The sequence below is a fragment of the Panicum virgatum genome, chromosome 2N (genome assembly GCF_016808335.1).
Source record: "Panicum virgatum strain AP13 chromosome 2N, P.virgatum_v5, whole genome shotgun sequence".
Lineage (NCBI taxonomy): Eukaryota > Viridiplantae > Streptophyta > Magnoliopsida > Poales > Poaceae > Panicum > Panicum virgatum.
This window is the reverse complement of record NC_053146.1, coordinates 41,001,495-41,015,928: the sequence shown is the minus strand read 5'-3', so window position 1 is coordinate 41,015,928 and position 14,434 is coordinate 41,001,495. Positions and strand designations below refer to the sequence as shown.

At 46.8% G+C, this 14,434-nt stretch overlaps 2 protein-coding genes across 2 annotated transcripts; one reads left to right on the top strand and one right to left on the bottom strand.

Moving 5' to 3' along the window:
• The first annotated feature begins 758 nt into the window (after nucleotides 1–758).
• Nucleotides 759–1,977, top strand: LOC120660496. Its single transcript, XM_039939038.1, has 2 exons — nucleotides 759–1,128; nucleotides 1,450–1,977. Exons 1-2 carry the CDS (start codon nucleotides 760–762, stop codon nucleotides 1,642–1,644), a joined length of 564 nt encoding a protein of 187 aa, XP_039794972.1. The 5' UTR covers nucleotide 759; the 3' UTR covers nucleotides 1,645–1,977.
• A 1,491-nt stretch (nucleotides 1,978–3,468) lies between these two features.
• LOC120660493 (glucan endo-1,3-beta-glucosidase, acidic isoform-like) lies at nucleotides 3,469–4,901 on the bottom strand. The gene is made up of 2 exons (XM_039939037.1): nucleotides 4,690–4,901; nucleotides 3,469–4,516 (listed from the first exon to the last, which is right to left on the bottom strand). The coding sequence occupies exons 1-2, from the start codon at nucleotides 4,799–4,801 to the stop codon at nucleotides 3,591–3,593; spliced, it is 1,038 nt and encodes a 345-aa protein (XP_039794971.1). The 5' UTR covers nucleotides 4,802–4,901; the 3' UTR covers nucleotides 3,469–3,590.
• Between the last annotated feature and the right edge of the window lie 9,533 nt (nucleotides 4,902–14,434).

The following is a 14,434-nucleotide window of genomic DNA, read 5'->3' as shown; positions in this document are numbered from 1 at the left end:
ACTCTAGGTGGGACTGGCCACTGGAGACCGGCCGGGACAGGGAAAGCGAGAGGCCGCGGGATCGGCGCGCGCGATCTCCACGTCGCCGTCACTCCGTCGCGGCCGGCTAACCGCGCTTTGTTTCGACGGGTTGTTTTTTTTTTGAAAAGAGTTTGTTTCGACGGGTTGTTGTTACTCAGAGCGTGACTGTTTCTCCCTCGTGCGAATTTCTAAGCGGCGGCCGGCGGCGGCGGCGCCATGCATTTCCCTTTCTTTTATTTCTTCCATTCCACTTGATGAATCCATCGGCGCCGGCCGGCAGGAGGTAGTGGCATGGAATGTGCACACTTCACGTGGCACATGTCCTTGCGTGATGCCAATTTTCGCCTGGTTGTTTATTGATTTATTATTACAGGTAAAATATATCGTGACGCCAGTTTTTGTTTTTGTATAAAATGACGCAATTCTTTTTTCTGTTTATAAAAAAAATCCCGTTTTCCGGTGTAGCAGTAGAGATTTATAGTGCAAAAGTCTCGTCGGGCCACTTGTCTAAAGTCAAATGGATTCGGCCCACATATTATTTGTTAAAAAAACACTCCACAGTTGTGCTTCTATCCAAGGGGAACGATTGCTTTGGCAGCCCACCAGCAAAGCTGTTTAATTGGGCTGAACCTTCCACACTGCCCTACGTGGGCCTAGAAAGCCTCTTCGTGATATCCAATCCAGCCCAATCCGCTTCTCTCGCGGTGCGTACATTGTCACTGAAGCACGCGCCTGCCAATGCCAAGTGCTTCCCAACAGCACCACCGGATAAGGCAGCAAGCGCTGCCCGCTGGGAGCCTGCGATTCTGCGAAGCCCAGCAGCCCATGGCGCGGGGCGGCCACGTCGCGGCTCTCTCCCTGCCACCGCGTCTCGCCGCGACGACGACGCCGTACTGCGGCCGCCCTGTCCGAGCCAGCTGCGCCAGGCCGGTGCCAGGAGGCGCGCGGCGGCGGGGCCGCGGACGCCTCATGGTGGTGCGGGCCGGCGGGCCGCCCAGCACCAACCAGCTCATCCTCGCCTTCGTGCTCCCGCTCTCCCTCTTCGTCGGCACGCTCGTCACTGCGGCCCGTGTCGCCGACGACCTCGACGACCGATTCCTTAGGGAGGTACCGTACGATTCGACTACCACGGGCTTCTGTTACTGCTAGCAGCTACTGCGTACTTACAAATCAGCTGTTTAGCTTCCTTGTCAGTAACAGAGATTGCATTGCACATCGCAAACGAGATTCTTCTGAATTTTGTCGATACTCCTATATTAGTACAAGTGAAATTGTAGTTGTAATCTGCGAATAAAATTGTACATCTGTTTGGTTATTCCTTCGTTGTTGGCAACTTGGCATACGCGAGAGATGGAGCATGTCTGAACTCTGAACTGAAGAGACATACAGTGTTAACGCTTGGCCAAACGGCTGTCCGTGCATGCGCAGATGGAGATAAACCGAGCGATACTGGAAGAGAACGAAGCGTCCGACGAGGACGGCGCCGGCGAGGAAGACGACGACGGCGACATTATTGTGTACGACGAAGAGGAGGAGGAAGAGCTGCCGCCGGTACCGGTGGAGGAGAAGGAGCCCGCCGTCGTTGGTCCACGCACCAGGAACAGGCCGAGAAGACTAGTGTAATCAGACGTTCTCTTCTCCGTGTTCAGGTTCAGAGAGAGTTCGATTAGTTTGGTGATTGGCCCTCTTCTTGGAAATATAGCTCGCAAATGCCAAAGTCTGATCAGCAACGCACTGCACGGATGTTATATATAGTTAGCCAAAGCTACAGTCTAGTATTTTTCAACTTGTTATATTGATAGATGAAGCAAGCGCAGAATACAGGTGTTGGTTCTGATTTACTGGCAACAAATACATCGACATCTGTGTACCATTTACCCCTGCAACCTGCAGTGCCGGTGGATGTATGTTTTAGTATGAAGGCCCATGCATGAACTCTCTGCAATGCGTTCTTGATGATATGCATATGTTTGCAGTCCTTGTATGTGTATCTAAGTTTTAGAGTTCTAAAGCGAAAGGTTTACAGCATATCCAGGTGGATAACATCATCCCAATAAACCACACAGCTACAAAGAAGAGTAGAAGACCCCTAGAACACCACCACATTGCACTCAAGGTCAGTTGCATGGCCCATTCAGAACCAACTTCAGAAAACTAATCCATTTCCCCTCTTGAAACACCTCCTGGTACCAGGACTTCTGTCAGCTCCCAATCAGTTCCACTCTGATACAGGAACTTCTCCCATGTCTCCCATTTATCATCCACTTAGTTTAGGCATTATGCCTTTGAGGTCTGAATGTCTGATGGCTCAATGTTCCAGCTTCTCCAACCTTGTATTGAACTCCAGGATCTTTTCCGGCGGGCGGAGTATACTCCAGCTCTGTTAATTCTTCGAAAAAGGGGGGAAAACCTCCAGCTCTGTCGCATGACTGTTATCTTCAGGAGAAGAGATTGCACATATTTTTCCAGACAGTTTCAGCACAAAATTAGCACCTTAACTTTTGTACAAAAAAACATAGTGTACTAAAAAACTTTTGTACACTTAGAAACAACTGTCTTACTGAAAGAAAATCAGCACCTAAACTTTTATCTAGAGTTTCAAAGAGACAACACAGCAACTTCTTAGCAACAACACAGCAAAAGAAGACGTTGAAAACTGATTTAGGTCTGCAGCAAAAATAAGCAGGACTGATCCTCTGCTTTTCTTCTTGTGAAGACTCTAGGAGGCATCTACAGTTAACAACCCTCTAGCAGGCATCTACAGTTAACAACCCTCTTGCAAAAATAAGCAGCCATAATAAAAAAAAATATTTCGCAACAAAATAAAAAAACTCTAGGAGGCATCTGAAGACTCCAAACCGCCTGAACATGTCCAGCTAACAACCCTCTGAAATTAATCACTTTGGTTTTCTAGTTTAGTAAGCTTCTACAGTTTGTTTGTCTGAAACCTTGAACTAAACATACTGACACTCCCAATTTGCAAAATGATAAGTATCTAATTCTGAACCTAATTTTAATTGATTCTAATGAGATACTACTCCCATTCTAATGATCGATGCATAATTTGTCAAGACGAAATTAGGAGAAAGCATACATATAACTACATGGGCAAAGAAGAAATAAATCAAGAATGTACTCCCTCCATTCTAAATTATAGGTCGTTTGACTTTTTTGATATCAAATTTGACCACTCGTCTTATTCAAAAAAATTATGTAAATATAGTAAAATTTAAACCATTTTTCAAAAACTTGTATTAATAAAGCGAGCCACAACAAAAGAAGTGATGTTTTGCGCAAATTTTTAAATAAGACGAGTGGTCAAACTTGGGGTTGAAAAAGTCAAACGACCTACAATTTGAAACGGATGGAGTACTTGTTAGTTATTCATCTTTACGAAATAATCGAAACACTTGCCTTACATGAATACACTTTCATTTTACATGCAGTTTATCCAACATTTTCGTGTGTAGTGTAGGGTATTATCTATATATACCGTCTCGTAATTACAGTATATAATATGTCTTGTTCGCTCGTTTATATATGGACCCGCCGCGCGTCTTACTTGTTTTTTAGGAGAAATTGATGGGGTAGGCCGGCGATTTGTCCGGGTTGAAGAGTCCGAAGTGCCTCTCCGTCTCGGCTCCTTGCTTCTGGTCCTCGTTGAACATGGCGAAGATGTAGGTCTCGATTGGTCCAGGGCGCTTGGGGGTGCCCTGCCCAGCATGGTTGATGAGGTTCTGGTTGTAGGTCTGCGCGTTCCCCGGCGTGGCGGCGTCGCCCCCTGCCGACGGCCACCCGCTCTCGGACACGACGACGCCGACGTTCCCGGCGCCGGCGTTCTCGAGCGCGGAGACGAAGGTGTCGACGAGCGCGTCGAAGAGGTTCTGGTACGCGTTGCTCCCGTCCTGCACGACGGTTCCCGACGAGGTGAAGAGCGCGTAGCTGAGGTCGATCTGGGCCTCGTTGCCCGTGTAGGCGAAGTACGGGTACACGTTGCACAGCAGCGGGGCCCCCGTGCTCTGCAGGTACTGCGCGATGGGGCCCATGTACCCCTGCGAGAAGCTGCCCTGCGACGGCGGGAAGCCCTGCGTCACGCCGCTCTGCACCGCCGTGGACACCTTGATGTTCCCCAGCCCGGCGTTGGCGAGAGCGGAGTTGACGTTCTGCATGGCCGGGAGGATGCTGTTGGTGTCCCCGCCGGAGACCTCGTTGCCGACGGCGATGTAGCGGAAGCTGACTGCCGGGAACGCCTGCACGTTGTTCTGCACCCACGTGGCCGCCGCGTTCGGGTCGGAGGCGAGCGAGGACAGGTCGGAGTTGGGCACGTCCATGATGACCCCGATGTTGCTGCCGCTCAGCGCGTTGAGGGCGTTGGTGTCCGGGAAGTAGATGCGCATCAGGTTGATGCCGTTGGACTGGTACAGCTGCACCACGTCGCTCGCCGACGGCAGGTTGTCGCCGTTCACGCCGTAGCACACGCCGATGGATTGCACTCCTGGAGTGATCTGTGTCAGTCATGCATGCATGCATTGCACCGAGAATACGTGCGTGCGAGGTGTGCGTGCACCAGGTGCTAGTATTATATTTATATTTTTATATAATTAATGTATGATGCATGATTGCCGGCCGTAAATACAATTGGGTACGTATATATCTGACCTGTAGGACTGGCTGGAAATGCTCTGAGAAGCAATAATGCCAGTGCAAGCATGGAAGCTCCAAGAAGCAGTGCCAGTGCCGCAACCGCAAGCATGGAGGCGACGGAACTCTGCTTCGCCATCTTCGAAGGATCAGGATCTTTTTTTTTTTTGAAATTTGAACAATGGAAGGATCAGGATCGCTTGTATTGTAGGAGTACTCGTATGTCTGCACTCTGCATGCAATTCACCGAGGCTGGTTGCCAAGTGGTTGGTATTTATTGCTAGATAGGCAAGGCCAAGGCATGGCAGCCATCACGGTATGCACTATCCAGTTGGGCAGGTCACATCACATAGGTGGAGGTGGACTCACCACGCGGCGACGCGTAGCGACCCCAGCCAGCCGCACGGGGCTCCTTGACGAATACGCCATGAAACGCAACGGAAGTTGTTATTATCCAAAAAAGGGTTTCCTTGGGTCCGCTACTGGGTCACCCCTCACGCGTCACGATAGCAATTCAGCAAGTCTCGTCAACGGTCGTCTCTACTTAGCGAAGCAAGCCATCATGTCACGCACTACTAGTTTTTCTCGATCACAAACATCAACCTCTTTATTGATTTAGTTGGTCATACAAAATACAAGTTTTCGGATGATTGGCTGCAACTAGTACGATACGCCAGGAACGAAAGCCGCGCAGCCAAAGCGCGCCGGTCGCGATCATATCCCACCAGGAGGCACAGATCTAATCCGTTTTTCACCATGGGCGAGCTACAGATTCAACTGATCTGCCGTTAGGCTTGTCTTTCTCGTTTTCCTCTTTCACATTGTTCTTGCAAGGTTTGCTTTTTATCTTTATAGTCCTTTTCTTCTGAGTTCTTTTGGAGGAATCTCTTCCTATGGAAGCTGCGTAAACACCATTAGAATTAAACTGCCAAATGAAGGAGTCTTCTTCGTCAAGCTAACTAAAAAAACTTCTAACCAGAGGTTCATCAACATGTTGTCAGACACACCTTCTAAAGCCTAAAAGGTACATTTAAGATTGTTCCATCTCAAATATTACCTACATACTTTTTCCGAGTTTCCATGTACCAGACAATTAACGTTCCCAACTAGTGATCCTCCCAAAACTTAATCCTTTTGCCGTACCTGTTTTCCACCTAAACAACATTTTCGCAGCAGAGGCTGCCTATATTTAGCTAGCCTTTAAAAAATTGTGAAGTTTCCTAGAGTCGGGAATTACAAGAGATGCTAGGTGATTTCCTGACGCGCGTTGCCGCGGAAATTTAGACTAATTTAACATTTAGCAATTAGACATATTGCAAATTTTTTATATAATTGTGGTGCACATATAAACCCAGTCGTCTATTCAATAAACACAAACAAAAATGCATGTGATGAACAGTTCAAACAGGGTTTCGTCGTCCCTGTGATTAAAATTCAGATACTTCAATCGCTTCTAGATTTTCTATGCATCTTACCGTTGCATATTTCTATCACTTGACCTCGCATCATATTTCAACCCCTTCTTTCAATTTAGGCTTTGTTCGTTTGTGGTGGATTGGAAAAGCCCCAGGACTATTCTAGGCCATGAATGAGTGAATTAAATGGATTCACTTGATCCGGTTGTTTCCATTCCGGAGCTCAAGAAGTGTAGAACAAATCCAAGTCTTTTTTTATAGAAAATGGGGGGTTTCAAAACCAGGGCAAATCAATCCGTCCGGAACTATTGTAAGGAACATGGCCCCATTAGGCCATTTGTTTTGTGATTTTAGTGATTGAGTGACACCGCAATCAATGGGACTAATGAGTTTGTCAAGTGAACAATTATAGATCCCAGGGATGAAGCAAAAAGGCCAAGCAAAGCAAAACACAAAGAAAGAACTCAAAGAAAGATTAAAATGGACGAGTTCTGCAGAAGACAGTAGCACCGGATGAACCTGTGACGTAGCACCGGTCTAACCGGCAGGCCTCGGATGCACCGGTGCCCCATCACCGGAGCAATCTGAAGTGCCAAGTTGAAGCACCGGTGCAATCACCATGCTATGCACCAGAGAGCATGTCAAGTGGCCAAGACGAAATCCTTCAGCACTGGTTGAACCGACGGTGCACCGGAGCAAGCACCGGTGCAATGCCACGTCAGTTGCAAGGAGAGAAGCAGCACCGGTTGAACCGGAGACAAGGCACCGGTCTAACCGGTGACAGCCACGTCAGCTGTCAGAAGGCCAACGGCTACTGACGAGCCGTGTGTGACCAGTTGCACCGGTGCCCCCTCACCGGTCTATCCGGTGCCCTGCGCAGAAAAGGCCCAACGGCTCTTAACGGCTCTATGGACTTGGAGGCCTATATATATGCCATCCCCCGGTCATTTGAATATTGCTGGAGTTGCTACAAGCCTCATACACACCCAGGAAACCCTCCAAGCCAACCCAAGAGCATATTGATCATATTTAAGTGCTAGATTAGCTCCTTAGAGAGTGTGCAAGCAAGGTGTTGTGCCTTGTGACTGGTTCTTGAGTGAACCAAAGAGAAGATTTGGTGTGCCGGCCCTTTGGAGCATTGGTGGTTCGCCGGCACGTCAACGACCCTCCGACTTGGTGTGGAGCGGCGTGGACGATCTTTGTGCGGAGGACATGGAGACCCTCTTTCTTAGTGGAGAAGCTTCTTAGTGGAATCCGGGATCAATGTGACCTTGGACTTGGTGTCCTTGGAAGAGACTTGATTGCCGAGTAGCAATACTCTTAGTGAGTGCTACAACAACGTGGATGTAGGTGTACCTTTGTGGCTAACCGAACCACGGGATAAACACTCGCGTCAAGAGTTTGCCTCCTCCTATCCCGCTCTTTACGTTTCCGCATTTATTACTAGCAATTCTTGTATGCCTTTAATTTCATAGAATATTTTCTCGATAGGAAAGGCTATATGTTTTGCTAAACTCTTTTGGGATAGGAGTTTCACACTAGTAAAGCTATAGTTGCACATATAGATAGCATGTTTTAGTTTAATATTGTGCAATTTAGTTGGAGTCATAGGTCTAAAATTTTTAAGTTGTCTAATTCACCCCCTCCCCCTCTTATGCTAGACCGATCCGGAGCTTTCAACTATTTCTTAACCGAACGCATATTTTATCATGGGGCCGGATTCAAAAAACAGACCAAATTAGTTTGCCCGGAATGGAGCCAATCCGATGGAAACGAACAAAGCCTTAGTAGATTCAACAATGTTGAGAGTACAAGATGGACAGATGGTACCCACAATATCGTTGAAATGGAAGGGCATGCAACTCAACATACCAAAAAAAAAACTGGTACCAACTTGTCAAAAAATATATAAAAAGATTTTAAGATACACCAGGTAAATAACTTGTACCAATTTGTCAATAAAAAGATGAAAGGATTTACACTGCACCATTTACCAACTTCTCATGGCAAAGGGGAAAAAAAGTCACAGGGTTACCTGACTATCGACGAAATTATTGACGGAGAGGGGATCAGATAAGGAAGGAAGGATGCATAAAGAGCTCCATGACGTCATCCAGGCTTAAAAGAGCTGTCGTCAGGGGCATGTTGGAAGCCGCGTTGTCGACGATTTCACAGCTCTGATGCGAGCTACTCCCATGACTTAGCAGTAGTGTAAAGGAGAGGGCTGCACGGCTAAGCCGTACTAGAAGTGAACGAATGGGTTCCTATGGGGAAGCCACGCTTGTGCTATTTGGGTGGTGCAATGGAATTAATGAATCTAGTAACAAATTATTGGTGCCATCGATACCAATAGAGATATGCACGGGCATACCCTGCGGCACTGGTGATTCCATTATATATACTTACTGCATTTGTATTTGTAAATCAAAAGAGAGAGAGAAAAAACTTACATGGAATGGATCACGCCACCACGAAAGACCCACTTGAGACGCCCCACGCATCAAAGACCTCGCGAATGGATCACGCCACGCAAAGCAACGCAGTTACGCACTTATAGGCAAAACTTTTCTCTAATCTAATCTCGATTGATCGGGGTCACGGCGTAGGGGCGAAATCTATTTATCGCGCGAGATGGAACCGCCCCATTTGGGTGCCCAAGGATGTCATCATCAATATAAAGGGGCCTCAAATGGTGTGGGTTCCAAAGGAGATTTGAAGCCCATGGAATAGCTTCGGGGGATTTGGAGGCTTAGCTCACAAGTTGAAGTGAAGGTTCAAACCAAAGAAGCTAAGCTCACAACTTGGACATTTGATTGCCCAAGTCCCCCATAAGGTAATGGTAGCTAAAAGTTTCAATTCAAGCATCATGTAGCTCCATTGCTCTTGCTAGGTTGTTTGCATTGCATCACCTAGTGTAATATATGGTGGGTTGCTTGTGTCATGACTCTAACCCATGAGCAACCTACATGGTTTGATAAGTGTGTAGAAAGCTACACAAGGTTACCCTACATGGTACATGCATCTCATAAGGTATGTATTTCATATGTGTACCATGAACACAAGCTATAGGGTAAACTTCCTAATTGTGTCAAAATTAATGTGCATACATTTGCTTGGTGATTCAAACACTAAATGCACACTTTTAGGGGGAGTTCATCCTATAGGTTGTGATTTTTGAGACTAACATGTTTTCTAGCTTATCTTTTGTAGTCTCACGTGGAGTTAACACTCTAAGAGAATGTTTCTCACGATCAATGTGAATAAACAACTCTACAAGAGTGATTAGATAAATTGTGCTTCATGCATATTGAGTCATGCTCTATTGAACTTAAATGCTCATATCTAAGTTCATAGGCTATGTACTCATACATTTGCTTAACCTTGGTGTACCAAGTGCTTCTTGTTTAAAGACTTTCAATTGATTGCAAGTCACTTTCTTTTAGTACATGCAAGGTAAACAAAGAAACCCCCGGAGGTATGTAAGGTTCTAAACTAATTAAATTGGTATCTTTGTCATATCCTATTTACTTTAGAGCTACCTCCGTGCATGATATGATCTAAGCTTTCTAATTATTACTTCTAGTTGTGCACTTGATTTTCACATTATCATTTTGTGCACATACTTATGGAAAGCTTAGCTCATGTCATGCTAGTTTCGTGATTTTGTGATCCACCATAGTATAGTTTTCAATTGGTATCTTCATTGATATCATACAATTGGATCATGAATCATAAACTAACTCCTTAGGCTACTAATCTTCTCTTGAGCTATATTGTTTTGCAAGACCTTGTTTTTAGGAACAAGACCTTTTAGGTGATTTGATTCCAAAGGGGGAGAAATGTGGATCAAAGCAAGGTATTTTTCTCAAGGAAAAGAAGTATATCCCAAAGGGGGAGAAATACCTAAGTGAATCAAGTCATGATGGAGAAGTATCAACATAAGGGGAGGTTCAAAGGGGGAATCATGGTTTTAGGGGGAGGCCAAGTCATTATTGGATGATGGTAAACATCCAAGCAAGCGTAAGCGGTTCTCAATTGGTTTCAATTGGTATCTAGTGGTTAAATTTGTCAATTTTTGCAAATCTATGCTTGCTTTGATTGTGTTGTCATCAATCACCAAAAAGGGGGAGATTGTAACGAACATGGCACCATTTATGCCATTTCGAGTGATTTTGGTGATCGAATGACAACACAACACTTGGACTAATATGATTGTTAAGATGATCATTCTCAGACTTTTAGGTTCAAGTGATGACAAAGAGAAAGAGAAAATAGGCGTAGCAAGGCCCGAAGGGCAGCCCCTACGGGGGTTCCGCAGGGCATCGGAGCATCCGATGGTAGTCGGAAGAACCGACGCCTTGATACTTTGGTGCAGAAGGGAATCGAAGCCAAGTCAGCCTATAGGCACCGGTTGAACCGACGGTCTAAAATAGGGCATCGGTGCAATGGCCGTCCTTTGTACCAGAGACGATGTCAAGTGCCCAGAAGAAGTTTCTTCAGCACCGGTTCAACCGACGGTGCATCGGTGCATACCACCGGTGTAATGACGTCAGCGTCCAGGAGAAGATTCCTTCAGCACCGGTTGAACCGGTGAGGCATCGGTGCAAAGCATCGGTTCAACCGGTGGTCTCTGCGTCAGCCATCAGGAGTCCAACGGCTACTTCGTGTTATGAGTGACCGGATGAACCGACGCTACCCTGCCAAGAGGCATCGGTTCTTCCGGTGGTACGCAGATTTTCAGCTAACCGTTGGAGCAACGGCTACAAGACTTGGTGGCCTATATATACGCCTCACCCCGGCCATTTGAAGATTGCTGGAGTTGCTGGACATCCCACACACACCCAAGAACATCTCCAAGCCATACAAAAGCATCAAGATCATATCCTTAGCCCTTAGCACACTTTGAGAGTGTTGTGTAAAGGATTAGCTCTTAGTGAGTGAGTTTGCAAGGCTTAGAGCCTTTGTGCTGTGGTTCATTAGTGAACCAAAACAAGAGCTTGGTGCGCCGGCACCTTGGAGCGTGGAGCTCGCCGGCAACGTCATCGACCCTCCGACTTGGTGTGGAGCGGCGACGACACCTTTGTGCGGGGGACGTGGAGACCCCCATCCTTTGTGGAGAAGCTCCTTAGTGGAACCCGGGGCCAAGGTGACCGTGATTGTGTTCACGGAAGAGACTTGGTGGCCGAGTAGCAATACTCTTAGTGAGTGCTACAACAACGTGGATGTAGGTGTGCCTTTGTGGCTAACCGAACCACGGGATAAACACCCGTGTCAAGAGTTTGCTATCTCCTATCCCGCTCTTTAAGCTTCCGCATTTCATTCTAGTAATTTGTATGCCTTTACTTTCATAGAATAGTTTCTTGATAGGAAAGGCTATAGGTTGCTAAACTCTTTTGGGATAGGGGTTTTACACTAGAACAACCTAGTTGCACATCTAGATAGCTTGTTTTAGTTTAAGCTTTGTGCAAACTAGTTGGAGCCATAGGTCTAAGTTTTTATTAGTGCCTAATTCACCCCCTCCCCCTCTTAGGCTAGAGCACCCGATCACTTTCACATCTTCTTCCCCGAGCTAGGGGTGGGGGTGCGCGGCCGCCATCAAACTAGGGGAGGGGGGAGGGGAGGGGGTGGCCGGGGAGCTATGGTTGGTGGGCGGAGCGGCCACCGGCGAGGTCGCTGGCGGCCGGGGTGGTGGAGGGCAGCGGCGGCCTTATGATCCCGGGTTGCTGGGGGTGGGGCGGCTCCATGGCCGCCGGCCATAGAGGAGGGCTCAGCGGCAGCGGCGGCCCGGCGGCGAAGGCGATTCGGCCGGCGGAGGGCGCGGCGGCGCGGGAGCGCCGCCGGCCGGCCGGGGCTGGACCCCCAGTGGGCGGTGGGCGGCGGCGGGGGCGAGGAGAAGGTGGCGGCGCGGCGGAGGGAGTGGTTAGGGATGGCGGCGGTGGAGGGCGGCGGCGGAGGTGCCGGGAGCGGCGCCGGAGTGGGGGGAGTAAGGGGCGGCTGGGGAGTCGGGGGAGGAAGAAGAAGATCCAGCCTTCTGCGATGGGGTGGCTGAAAATCGCAGATACATATGTAGACCCACTCCCCCCTAAGGCGCCGCTGGACAACGGCCTGACGCAGGGCACAGTCGCAGAGACGCGGTGAGTACGCCACACTTTCCCAGTTCCGCTGATCAAATCCACTTGTGCTATTTGAATTAAAAATAATAAATGGTTCAATTATTTAGCATCGTTTTTTAATATTTGTGCATCTATACTCTATCTAAAGGCTCCAAGATTTGGAGCAACGCCGTGAGACGTGGCCCCACGTGGGATCCATGTACTGTTCATGCAGGACCCACATTCTATTTAGGTGGGACCCACATACTATTTAGGTGGGACCCATGTACTATTCAAGTGGGACCCACGTACTATTCAGTTGGGACCCGCGCAAATTGTTTCATGAGACCCACCATCGGTCCCTTTATTTTTTAAAAAATATGTTTCTTCTATTATTTTAAAATATAAAATATATTTAATTACTCCCTATATATAAACATAATTGTTAGACTTTGTATACTACGTTCGCATGCGGTAGCTCTACTACTTTTTGAACTTTGCTTTCACTTCATAAGTTCGAAAAATATAATTGAATTATTCATTCGTCGCTAATCTTATCTTTTTTCTCTACCAAAACTAATAATCAATGTAAACCAATCCATTAACTATACCTATTAGCACAAAAAAATAGTGAACTCCTAAAAAAAAGCTATATGTACCTCTTCACTAAAATGTTTGGGACTGGCACCCTCTCAGACTCTAAACTACTATGCTAATTTAATGTAATTTTTATATTTGATTCAATATGTCAATATAATATTGTCTTGAACATAATAGGGGATAATATTTTTCCATTATTAGTTTAGGTCAATTTTTTTTAATAGGAGCGCATAGGGCGCCAACCTGACTAGGTTATTATAAAGAGAGAGTCGTACATTGCATCTCTATTTTTTTTCAAAAGCATGAAGCAAAGGCCGCGGAGATGGCTGCTACTTCTAATCGTTTGCGTGATCTGGTTAAACCTATGGTGGAACTGTGGAAGAGTAGAACCATAAGAGAGTAAATGAGAAAACTATAAATCCTATGCCACAACTGCCGTCGTAGCCGTTTTCACCGGTTTATGACATCAATTGTCTATTCACTTTCACTGAGTGGCATACTTTCTTTAAGGTTGATAAAAATGATATAATTAGGATATTTATGTCTCTTCGAAAACGTAGAATAACTCTTGTACTCTTTGTTGCTTATATTTTAATTATCAATATATGGTTTTTGAATTATATTTTTAGGAAGCTTTTGAATTATTTATATTGTATTTAGTGGATACGTTCAATTTAATCCATGAATTTCAACCTTATTGCATTACTTAGTGCATATGTATATCGAATCACATAGTAAATTTTCCAATTATTACACGTGCGTGTTGTGGGCGTCTTTGTTGTACTGTGTGATTCTCAAAAAAAAAAATTGATAATATGGATTTATCAAACTAGAAATGAAGCTTTAAGGTGGTATACCTTAAGCCAAAATTCTAGATTCACCGATCACCAAGGGTGTGGCTGGTGAGTTGTTTTTGAAAAGTTTGCCAAAATTAACTTGGGAAATCTTGTGATTTGGCAACTTGCTAAAATATATGCCAAGTCAAAAAGAAGGCTATCTCCAAGAGTTTGTCATTTGGACTTGGTAAAACTAAAAATCAGGCCCACCAAAATTACCGGATCAACTACTGTCGCTTCACATCCCGTCGCCGTTCTGTCTTGCGCCGCGCGCCACGCCGTCTTCCCGTCGCCAGGAGCCGCGGACTCCAGCGTGCCGGTGGCCATCATCTACTCTGGCTGGCCATCTCCTCCTCCCATCAGGTCAGCATCTGCTCCTCCCATCAGGCAATCATCTACTCCAATGCCGATTGATCTCGTTCTTTACAGAAAATCGTCTTGATCTCCTGCCTCCAGCCGGCAATCACATTCTTTACAGCACGCCATTGATGAGAGTAACAAAGCGGCACGATCGGTTTTGCTTCAATGCCTCCCTCGATCGATTTCTTTGACGCTTGCTCATAATCAATTAGAAGACAGGAAATGGAAGGAAACGATTCAGGCTAGTTGGCACCTGAGCGTTAGCCGGCCGGCCGTTGGTTGAGTGGATGGTGGCGGCGGCATCCCCATGTCCCGCGCCGTCGCGAACCCCCTCCTAGTGGAGGCGGAGGCGGACCCGTACGCCGCCCTCCGCGCCGTGCCGTTGAGCTTCGTTCTGCAGCGTGTTGTAGAGGCTGATCTGGCCGATGTTGGCGGTGGTGGCGAGGAAGTGCTGGCCGGAGAATGAGTC

Bases quoted from the DNA above. Each gene is read 5' to 3' on its own strand.
- LOC120660496 (XM_039939038.1), top strand. From the start codon at position 760: ATGCCAAGTGCTTCCCAACAGCACCACCGGATAAGGCAGCAAGCGCTG. The intron at 1,129-1,449 runs GTACCGTACGAT...GTGCATGCGCAG, and splicing joins ACGACCGATTCCTTAGGGAG to ATGGAGATAAACCGAGCGAT.
- LOC120660493 (XM_039939037.1), bottom strand. From the start codon at position 4,801: ATGGCGAAGCAGAGTTCCGTCGCCTCCATGCTTGCGGTTGCGGCACTG. The intron at 4,517-4,689 runs GTCCTACAGGTC...AGATCACTCCAG, and splicing joins TCTCAGAGCATTTCCAGCCA to GAGTGCAATCCATCGGCGTG.